The 11,524-nt window shown below is 37.5% G+C and overlaps 2 protein-coding genes across 5 annotated transcripts in view; one reads left to right on the top strand and one right to left on the bottom strand.

Annotated features, from left to right (window-relative positions):
• NSUN6 (NOP2/Sun domain family, member 6) overlaps nucleotides 1–9,853 on the top strand; it is a 33,577-nt gene extending 23,724 nt beyond the window's left edge. The window contains exons 10-11 of the mRNA XM_004691282.2: nucleotides 2,362–2,487; nucleotides 4,428–9,853. Of these exons, the coding sequence (XP_004691339.1) occupies nucleotides 2,362–2,487; nucleotides 4,428–4,640 (339 nt within the window). The 3' untranslated portion in view covers nucleotides 4,641–9,853. The remainder of the gene's footprint in view (nucleotides 1–2,361; nucleotides 2,488–4,427) is intronic.
• CACNB2 (calcium channel, voltage-dependent, beta 2 subunit) overlaps nucleotides 8,133–11,524 on the bottom strand; it is a 291,502-nt gene continuing 288,110 nt past the window's right edge. For 2 of the 4 annotated variants that reach the window (XM_004691283.2, XM_004691287.2), the window contains 2 exons: nucleotides 11,221–11,403; nucleotides 9,864–10,369 (listed from right to left, as the gene is read on the bottom strand). In XM_004691283.2, coding sequence (XP_004691340.1) covers nucleotides 9,878–10,369; nucleotides 11,221–11,403 — 675 coding nt within the window. In that variant the 3' untranslated portion in view covers nucleotides 9,864–9,877. Of the gene's footprint in view, nucleotides 10,370–11,220; nucleotides 11,404–11,524 lie in introns of all 4 variants that reach the window. The other 2 variants (XM_004691286.2, XM_004691290.2) reach the window with 2 other exon arrangements.

The raw sequence follows: 11,524 nt of genomic DNA, 5'->3' as shown, positions 1-11,524 counted from the left end.
TGTACATTTAACTGAACCCCAGTACATTTCTGATGAAGTTCAGATAGAATATTTGGGGCTTTCTCTCAGTCTTTCAAAAATGATTCAGTGGATTTTACAGAATATAGATTAGCATTTGATTTCATTGTTTATTCTCAACATCTATTTATAAATGCATAGTCTACAGCAGTAAAGTAGGTACATTGATCTTTGTGAAAAGTAGTAGCTGGCAGAGTGTGTGGGAGAATTTAATAAATTGCTTGGCATGGATACAAGTTGACTGAGAATGTGGAATTTAGAATCAAGACACTACTTGTTTGGGGCTGTGGGTCCTGCACATATGTGCTTTTAAGTACATTGCTTTTCAGAGCTGAGAATGAGGATACTAGCTTTATCCAATTGGTTACCTATTATTAGAAATAGTAAACATTTCATGGTTTTTATAACTGAAAAATTGCATGTAAAGTGGTTAAAATACTCATTGACACAGTATCAAATTTTGAAATTTTATCAGCATACTCTGGTTGAGAATGCATAACTATATGTGTGTATAATGCTATGTAAATACCTGTATATATTATATATTTAAAAATCTGGGTATTTGAAAAGATATATTTTAGTTATTTGCAACAAATTTATTTTTGTGTAACAGCTTTCCTGTTTCATTTATTTACTACACAAATATTAAATATCTACTGTGTTTTAATATACTCTTCTAGATGCTGGAATACTGTAGTGAAAAAAATAATTCTTTTTTTTATTCATGGTTTTCTAATTGGGGAGGCAAATAGATAAGTTACTCAGTGTATTACAAGGCTATATAATGCTAACTAAGGAAGGATAAGAGTGCTGGATTGGGATAGTTGCAATTTTGCCTGGGTACTTAGGAAAGGCATTCATTAAATGGTGATATATAAGCAAAGATTAGATTTAAAAGAGCAAGCAGTGTAGAGAACTGGAAGATCTTTCTAAGCTCACACAGATTCTGAGTGTACCACGCATATTCCAGTACAGCAGAGGCCAGTGTTGCTAAAGCAGAGTAAGCAAGGTATATGAGGTGAGGTCAGAAAGGTAGAGTTGGGACTCTCCCTGGTGGTACAACAGGTTAAAGCACCACATTATGAAGCTCTCTGAAGCCACTGCAGTACACCAGGAAGTCCCACCTGGCAGACCGACCGCTCCTGAACACGCCCACTGCTCTCCTCAGCAATGTGCTTTGTCAGTCTGCCTGTTCTGCACCCCAAGCTGTCTCTGGTAAATCCTCCCACTGCCCCTGTACCCCCAGTTCTGTAAGCATAAATAAATACATCTTTTTTTAAAAAGAAAAAAGAGGGCCCTCCGTGGTGGCGCAGCGGGTTAAAGCACAGCACTAAGAAGCTTAAGTCACTCCCGCATGCCTTCGATTCTGTCTGCCCCGAGGAGATACACATGGCGCAGCAGACCTCTTCTGACCAGCCCGCTGCTCCCCTTAGCAGTGCACTTCGTAGATCTGCCTGTTCTGCTCCCTACTGTGTCCCTGATGAATCCTCTCACCCTCCACATCTCTGGCCTCTACCCCAGTTCTGTATGAATAAATAAATAAATCTTAAAAAAAAAAAAAAAGAAAAAAGAACGGCAGAGTTGGGGTCTGCTTTGTATATGGCCTCGAAACCTACTGTAGGGAAGTGGACTTTGACTCCAAGTGAAATGGAGGGCACTTGAAGAGCTTTATGCTGAGACACAACAAGTTTTAAAAGTACTTTTGTGGCTGCTATATCGCAGCAATAGACTAGGAGGACAGAACAAAACAGGTTAACAAAGGAGACTGTTGCAGTAATTCAGGTAAAAGATAGTGGGCATTGGCCAGAATGACAGAAGTAGAAAAGCTGAGAAGTAGGCAAATTCTTGATATAGTCTGAAGGTAGAACCAGTAAAATTTGCAAGTGGATAGTGAGTATGAACCAGAGGCCTAAAAGAATACTGCGAAGATAGGGACCTGAACATCTGAAAGGATGGGAAGGCTTCTGCAGATTTCAGAGTGATGGCAGTTCAGTTTGGCACATGTTGAATTTAATTACAGAACTAGTGAGAAGGCCATTGAATATATGATGAAATTCAGCAAGGAATCTGGCTTAAATGTGCAACTTTGTTGAGTTTTCAGCATAAAATGGTATCTAAAGTTCTGGAACTGAATGATCGTATTGGGAAATTCCTGGTCTTAAATGTACTGTAATAGCTCCAAGATGATGAAATGCCTCTAAGTCTGGAACAGTAACTTAGAGATGTTTCTTGGTCATACAGAACACCCATTTTATTTATGCCAGACATTTGCAACATAACCCATAAAAGAAAGTTCCTTAAAACATTTCCCTGCAGCATACAGTCTGATCACGTTTTCTTTAGGCAGTTCAGCTGCTGAAGCCAGGGGGCGTACTGGTTTATAGTACGTGCACTATCACACTGGCAGAGAATGAAGAGCAAGTTGCCTGGGCCCTCAAGACATTTCCTTGCCTTGAGCTTCAGTCCCAGGTAAGAGTAATTTCAGTTTTTTCTCTGTGATCTCATAAACCATAGAAACTTAAGTGCAGTGATAAACACAGGGTGTGTGTGTAGAAACATGCAAAATTTCTAAACAAATACTGTAATAGTAAGACTATTTCTTGAACTAAATCTAGTTTGGGCTGCACACACAGATTTTCACGTCCTGACATTGTTTTTCTGTCTTCATTCCTTCCCTTTCTGTTAAAATGTCAAGTGCCACAAGTCTGTATCTGTTACATTTCTGTCACTGGTGGCTCTTGTTCATGGTACTGAGAACTTTTGTTTTCAAAAATTTTAGTGCTACATTTTTCTGCTATGGAAAATGTTGCAAAATTTTCTCATTTTACTTCAGAGCCCCCAAGGCTTAAAATACTGGGATGTCAAAGGCTAGTCAAAGGGGGAACTAGTTCAGGATTAGTGCTTCTTTATCGTTTCTTATATAAATGTGTAACATTTGAAAAGCTTTTGGTACATTAGCACTGCCTTTCTTTTATGGCTTTTATTAAAGTGGCTTTTTATTGGTTTTTAAGCCATGATGCTTGAGATTATTTAAATCTGTAATAATGATCATATTCTTGAGAATGTTCTGTGTGCACAGGAAAAGATGAATATTCATTTTTGGGTGGATGGAAGGCTCTGTGAATGTCCAGTAAATTCATCTGTCCTAACAATTTAAGGTCTTTATTTCTTTGTTAACTTTCTGCTGTATCATCTATCCCTTTGTGTCAGTAATGGTTGCGGTCTCTAAATGAGATTGTATTTTTGTCAGTATTTTGTTTTAGATCTGTTAATAGTTTTATGTAACTAGCTGTTCCTGTACTAGCTGTGTAAATATTAATAACAAATATATCATCTTGGTGAATTTTTCCCTTGACCATTATATAGTATTCATCTTTGTTCCTGAACAAAATCTAGTTTATCTGATATGAGAATAGTAATTCTGTTTTACTCTTTATTAGCATGTATGATCTTATTTAAACATTTTTGTTTTGACTTTCAGTTCTATTTTTTAGTTTTTGAGAATTTACTTATGCATGCATACCAGAACTGGGGTGTAGGCCAGAGGTGTTTGGGGGCAGGGTGAGAGTGGGACACAGAACAGGCAGATGTACTGAAATGCACTGCTGAGGGAAGCAGTAGGTGAGACAGGAGAGGTCAGAGAGGTGCATTAAATTAGGATTAGGTGCCCTTCCTGGTGGTGCAGTGAGTTAAAGCCCAGAACTAAGAAGCTAAAGCCACTTTAGCATGAGTTCGCTCCCCACCCCAGAGGTGATCCACATGGCGCGGCAGACCTCTCCTGACCAAGCCTACTGTTCCCCTCAGCAGTGTACCTCGTCACTTGGCCTGACCTGCTCCCCACTCTGTCTCTGGTGAATCCTCTCACTGCTCCTGCACCTCTGGCCTATATCCCAGCTATGTATGCATAAATAATAAATCTTTAAAAAAAAATTAGGATTCGTTGCCTAAGGAACTCTTGTCAGCGTGGGGGAATTTAATAAAGCTAATGTTTATCTATTGTCATTATTGCTACACTTATTGAGTGCCCTTTATATGCCACTTGATAACAATATTCAGTTCTAAGCCGTGAACTGTTACCTGTTTTATAGGTGAGGGAACTGCTAAAATGTGCCAGGTGTGTGATGTGAACCCTTGTCTTTCTGGCTATAAAGATCAGGCCTTCTGAAATATTATGGTAGTCAGTCAACACATGGGATAAAATACTTATCAGGTGATATTATGTCCTTGGTTTCCCATTTGAACTTTTCCTGGAAAAACAGTATATTTCAGAAAAGTAAAATGCATTTAGTTATTTTTCTTTCAGAATTTGGTATTTACAGTTTAACTTGTCTTTTAACTTTAATCAGACACAGGCATACTTAGTACCTATAGGATGTCCACCCAGATTTATTCATTGTTTCTCTAAACAGGAACCACACATTGGAGGAGAGGGAATGATGGGAGCTGGCCTGCCACCTAAACAATTGAAACAGCTGCAGCGATTTGATCCATCTGCTGTGCCATTACAGGATACTGATATTGATTCTTTCAGAGATGCCAGAACAGAAGACATGATTTGGCTGGCAAATAAGGATTGTATAGGTTTTTTTATTGCAAAATTTGTAAAATGCAAAAGCTCATAGGCTTTTAGAATTGAAAATTCTAAACATTTGCTCTGTGTGTGTGTTTAGCCAAACTGTTGTCAGACCAAGTGATTTGATGGCATGGTTGTTAAGGAAACAGAAAAGACTGCCACCTATTTTACCAGAGATCAAGAGAGACAGAGGAAGTAGTCAAGAAGTGGGATGAGATTATATTTTGTGTTTTTAAAGAATTTTTTCATCATGAATTTATCAGTATAAGGAAAAGGAGATGCCTAGGACATAGTTTCATTGGGAGTCTTCTGTTTTAATTTATGAAGAACACAAGTAATTTTTAATGTTAAAATCAGTGAATCTAATAAAAGGAATAAAATTAGTTATAGTTCATTTGGCTGTAAAAATAATTGTAAATAATTCCACAAGTTGAGGCATGGGAAGCGGAATATTTACCATGTGTCAAAACCTGGGCATTTTACCTGAGTCTGCTTGTTACTTAGTAAATCAACTCTTCAAAATGAAGTTTGGGCCCCGTCCATATGATAGTCTGCCTTAACTCTGTTATTGTTCATGATTTTAGACTAAAAATAGGGTGATTATTTTCTTCATTTTGTAGATAACAAAAATGAGAATATTCTCAATTTGAGTACATTTCACCTACTGGGTTACATATTATGTAAGTCATTATACATTTAAGTGGTGAGAAAAAGAAAACCTGCTTCTAACAGCTAGACCTTGGAATTTTAGTGAACATGAACAATTTCATAGAACACCAACATCAGATAAGACAACTGTGACTATGACAGACCATGACAAAGAAAGAGAACTTTATAGTCTATTTTGAATTCAGACAAAATCTACACAATCATCTGAAGCAGAAGTAAGTAAATATACCTGTGCAGTGGTCAATAGAAAAGATTACATTAAAAAAAAAAATGTAACCTTAAGCTTCATCTACCTGCTTTTTAGGTTATTAAAGAGTCATTAAAATAGCACAGTTTAAATATTCATTTGGTATTAACTACATGTTTTATTGACTTTGTGATCAGCCCCAAATTCCTAAACCAAAATAGACATTTAGAAATAATCGCTACTAGTTTCACTTTTTCCTCAGGAACTTCTTAAAAGTATTCTGTCTATCAAGATTGCAAGGTCTCTTGGATCAGGTAAGGCCTTTATTTAGTCTCTTTTGGGAAGAAAGATTACTTGAACCACCTTTGCTGAAAGTTGGTTAGGCATACATCTTTAGTGGTAAACAAATTATGTACAGCAACTGATAAGTGTTTCCCTTATTACTTTTCACTAACTTACTTGAACTTCTACCCAATGAAATGGGAAATCCTGGAGGCAAAGAGCCTGTCATTTCTGTTACCATTTCTGAGTAGATCAACAAATGCTTATGGGACAAGGGAAAAGTACTTCATGCTTAAGATTCGAATGTGTAACTGACTTCTTTCCCTTCGATTTATGTTATATGTAGTATCACTGGTTTACCTGTGATACTTCCTTTTCTGTGACTCAGTGTACTACCTAAAACTTTAAACGAGTTTTTAAAAATCCACAAAATTCATTTCTCACACTCTCTACACAATCTAGCCATGTGTATTAAGCTGGAATGAAAATGGGAATCAGTCCAGCAGCAAATTTGTGATTTTTGATGATTGCTTGTATTTTTATATTTATTAGTATTATAGTGTAAATTTTAAAAACTTCCATATGGAATTAAGTGTGGACACTGTTTACAACTTTACCTTTAAAGTACTCAGAAATGGTACCTTATTTTGTGTTGTATTTTTTCCTCCCCAAAATAGAGCAAATTGAAATAAAAGATTCAATTTTAAGGGCCATTGAAACTTCAGGGAAAATATCAGGGAGATGCGGAGAAAGAACATAATATATTCATTTAACATATTTAGTGTTAACAGATTCAGTATAACAGGAAAACATTTTAATTCAACACCAGTACATTTTAGTTAATGTAGCACAGTACAAATAGATGAAAATATAAGTTAACTAAAATTGAACTGACCCAGAACCATTTAGTTACCTGTATTGTTTAACAGCCTAGCTCTTGGAGTTTGAATAAGATCAGAGTGCCCAAGACTAGTGGCATTACATCACTGAATAAAGGAACAAATAAGGGTGAGGAGTTAATTTTGTTACAAAGATGGATCTTGGAGCTTCCTTTCTAAATGAAAAAAACTTCAAACCTGGAAACAAGAATTACTGCACATGTGCAAGTCAGGTGAGAGGACAATTCTGTGTTTAAATCTTAAAATTTCTTTTCCTACGTGAAGTTATCTTTTTTTAAATCAGACATAATGGGAAGAACACTAAGGAGTAGCAGTGATTGTCCTTGCCCATGAAGATGAGGCTCCACAAAGGGTAAGTGTTGTTGACTATTTAAAATTCTCACTATGATTGGTAATTAATACTACCAATAATAAACAGTGCAGAAGCCAGCTCTTTATTTGTTTTATATGAATGACTTTAAACCAGGTTTGTCGAACAGTTCAGTGTAGCTGACAGTGGATTTAACAGGAATGCAGAGCAGACCATGTTAAAAATGTGGCATTGTCCCAAAGTACAATATAACTAAGACATCCTACATTTAGCAGCACCTTTTTGTAACAGTAACTTAAATGAGCAGTAGAGAAAGAGCATAGGAAAAATTGAAATGGATTTGACAAAAAACATAGAACTGTTGAGAACATTTCCAGCATTTTCTAGGTTGACTACAAAAATTGATTCTACAATTGAGTTAAGTTAAGATTAAGCCTTTGCTGTGTGAAGAGACTAATTTTACATTCCACAAGTCAGTAAGTAATCCATTGTCCTTGGGATGATTTCTTCATTTACAAATTTAGCATGTACTGTTTACATATATGCCCACTATACAATTTTCACATATACTCTTAAGTCAAATCCTTCAATATACTTTCTGAGGAGTACTATAGTGTAGACTAACATGTTTCACAGTAAAGTGAAAAACTAAAAATTCAGGTACAAAATTTAAAAAATGGAATCATTAGCATGACTCAGAGGGGTTAATGGTAGCAGCAAGTAAGATAAATACCAGTTAAACTAAGAATTTAATTATTCCACAGTCTAATTAATTAGGGTGAAAGTATGTGGTAAGGATGGGAGTGGTGATCAATGACATCTTACTTACCATGATGGAAAATTTATTAGAAAGTTTATAAAAGCAGTTTAAATTGGAATATGGTATGTAATGAGCTGAAATTTTTGCATCAAAATTAATATATATATTATGACTTTTTCTATTCAATAAATAAATCCATGTCAGTAGTACAGAGCTAATTAACAAATATTGATTGAAGGGAATGTTTCATATATTAGTTGATAAAATACTATGTATATATCATTTTTTTAAAACATTTTTCTTGAGGCTTAGGGGAAATGAGTTAAATGTAAAATAGTTTTACTTAGAAAGGCCCAAGAATATTTGGCAGGAACCTAGATTAAAGAAACAAAACAGAAAAATCAGGTTCTTATTTAACAAAATATCACATAGGAATCAGAAGTTAGGCAATCATAGAGGCATTTTGTAAGGACAAACTTCAAGAGCTAGTTACTTACACATCTAATACTGTTTTATCTGTCCAGTAATAACTGGACAAAATGTACATGTATACATGTAAGAGACAAAAGGTTTCGTCCTAGTGTGATAACCATTGTGAGCTTCTTATACAGCAGGATAATTGAGGCATGGAGATAGTATCTTCTAGGCTTCCCTTCAGAGTAGATGTCTGACATAGGAAAATATGTTTAATATTTTATGCACTTTAACTCATCTCATTTTGCCCTGATTATTTAAGAGCAGAAACTTTGGTTGTAAGAAGCACTTCTGGGTTTTGAAAGACAATGCAACTTTTTCAGTTGGTGGTGAGATGGAATGAGAGGTAAACAGGAACAATAGGCGAAGTTAGAAAAGGAAATGGGAGAAATTAGAAAAATTTATTTTCCTATGAAATAATTCTACAAGCGGTGTAAACGTTTCTTACTAAAACATACTCAAGCACACAAAGATTGTACATTCCAGTGAGACACTAACAGTTAAAAGTAGCCTGTACTTTCACTCTCTAGGAGCAAAAACAAGGAGCCAGCAGATGAATGCTTTCCTAGTTACCTTTGGCAGCAAGCTTCCTCACATTCCCTGACTGCTCACTGGGTCATTAAAGCAACGTACAGCACAATTAAATACAAAGCCAGGTGGGTAGAATTCTAGATTTCAGTCTCTAGTTTTCTCATTAGTATTCACAACCAGTCACTCGTGCACACTCTTCCACACAGACGCACGTGCATACAGGACTCCGGCTCGTATACTCCAGTGCAGTGACAGTAAGACACTAGTTACTATGAATGTGTTTGTCACCATCAGTGTGAACTGCATGGATTAGAACAACCTTTGGGGTTTGGTTATATATGCCATAATTTATGGTCAAAATTATAAACTTACAAGGATGGTAAAACATTTAGAAATCAAACTTTTTCAAGTTAAGCAATCACGCATATTTACAGTATATACAGACTTTCTACTAAAGTGGGGATAGGTGTCTAGACGATGTTATTACAAATTTCCTGAATGTGGGCATTTCTAGTCCCTGTAATTCATAAAGCAAATCTGCTGACTTGGCATTAAGACTCTAAAATAGTGTGATCAAACTGATATATATATATATTATTATAAGAAGGTGTTTGCAGAAATAACATTTACAAACTGTCTATACAGTACACAGTACTAGTACATAGAAAATAGATTCTAACTTTATGATCCCCTTTGTGTAAGGCAAGACTGAATCTGTCCCCAAATTTAGTCAGCCAGAGGTACAAGCAACAGTGGTCCGTGAATAAATGAAGATGCAAATCAGGTGTCTATCTATTAAAAACCTGGAGATTTGAGAAATTCCACTTTTATCTGGGCTGATTCTGGTTTGCTGGACATAGGAACTACATTTCTTAAAATACTTTGCCACCTGGATGGCAACAGGTTTTGTTCAAGTGGCAACTACCCCAAATAGTTTTTGGAAAGTCCAGTATACAATTGGAGGACTGCAGCTGTACCAGGCGATTTATAGAACACATACAAAAGAAAAAATGTTAATACTCTATCTCATGCTATTGCTATTCAAGCAACAGCAATACAACATATACAAGACAGATCACATGATTTGCAATGTAGACCTCAAAGAATGTCTGAGGGTGCTGTTACACAAGACTTAAAAAAAAAAAAAAAAAGAAAAGCACACAAAAGTGTTAAGTCACGGGCGGATGTAAACATCCCTGTTCCACTCCCCAGGCTCATTCCGTTTTTTAGATAATCCTTCTCCATCCTTGTCATAATAGCGATCCTTGGATTTATGCCGGCTTCGTTGTTTGTTGCACTCGTTGTGGTCCTGCTCTCGATCCACGTCCCTGGAACGGTGCCGAGACTCCCTGTGCCTGTGCTCGCTGCTCCCATGGGTGTCCTCTCTGTGGTTGTGGTCACGGTGTGGGACATAGTGGTCCACATGTTCATGGGAGTAATCTTCCTTTGGCTCCACATAGGCAGAGTCTCGACTCTCCTGCGTTTCTGAGTCAAATGTCTCTTGCCTGGAGAGACCTCGACTTGTACCGCTGCGGTGGTTGTGGTGCTGAGAGGAGGAAGCACGGTGATGGGTTCGCTTAACTGGTTCCAGGCAGGGCTCTTCTTCAACTTGGGAAGCAGAACGGGCTGGGGCACAGCGATCAGTCCGCTGGTCACCTCGAGAACCCTAGCAGGGAGCAAACAGCATCAGTCAAGGTTGGAGTATAGGGAGTTAAGTTACTAAGCCTTTACATTTCGTCCCTTTTAGGTATCTAAAAATGCTGAAATGAAATCTAAAATCTAACCCAGTGCTGTCATTTCTTTTGGTGATAATACAATGGCATTTTTAAATGTTAGACTGTACGCTGATAGTGCCTAGGGTCACTTTTTAATGCTGATGTTCTCTTGTGGGGTCAAATACCGATTTCCCACCTTTATTTCAAGGTCGAGTGTTATGTGGTAGGTTATTTTGGAGGGGGGCAGTGGAGGGCTTTGGGAATGCTATGCTCAGTCTTTATGGAAAAATGTTTTAATGTGTACAGATTCCCAAAACCCTACATATATACCAAATAAAACTTTATTTTTGGATAAAGGAGAGAAAACTGGGTCCCTGAGATTTCTCTACACATTGGGTGTGCACTTAATTACCTCTGGCCTAAGGAGAAAGAACTTCAAATACCTAATAGCACTGAAAGTGACACACACCTGTCCTAGGTGTGAAAGAGGAGGCAGGCTGCCGTTGCTGTTCCTGAGGTAAGTGGCAAGTTACAGACCAAAGTGAGAGAGGCAGGGCGAGGACTTGAACCCTGGTAATGTGATTCTGTCTGTGAATGTTCATCTATCCCCAGCTTGAAAAGTCACTAATTATATGTGCTTTAACTTTATATGCATTCATGGCACACCTTGTTTTTACTGCTTTTTCTACATGTCTCACGCTGAAGGTGTAGGTCTCACTTTTGGCTTGAGCACTTCTACTACTACTCCATTGCAGCGAGCAGAACACTACTGTGCGCACAAAAAGGCTGTAAGATTCCTTACCAGTGAATTAGAGGCTAGCGTAGGGCTAATCGGCAGAGTTGAAGTGGCTAAAGTACGGCTGAGAAGAGGGTTGGGAAGGTTGCTGGGAGGGTGGGTGGCCTTCCAGTAGGCCTCTAGGTAGTCAGCTAGGTGCTCACAAGCATCTTCAAGCTGGTTCTCATCCAGGATCACATCAAACAACTCCTGCAGAGAGAGAAGGAGAAGAAGGATTGGAAGGAGGCTATTTGGAAGGAGGCTATTTGGAAGGAGGCTATTTGGAAGGAGGCTATTTGGAAGGAGGCTATTTGGAAGGAGGCTATTTGGA

Source organism: Condylura cristata, unplaced genomic scaffold (assembly GCF_000260355.1).
Source record: "Condylura cristata isolate star-nosed mole 26May11 unplaced genomic scaffold, ConCri1.0 scaffold00030, whole genome shotgun sequence".
NCBI lineage: Eukaryota > Metazoa > Chordata > Mammalia > Eulipotyphla > Talpidae > Condylura > Condylura cristata.
Note: the sequence above shows the minus strand (reverse complement) of the source record. Positions and strands in the feature narration are given on the sequence as shown.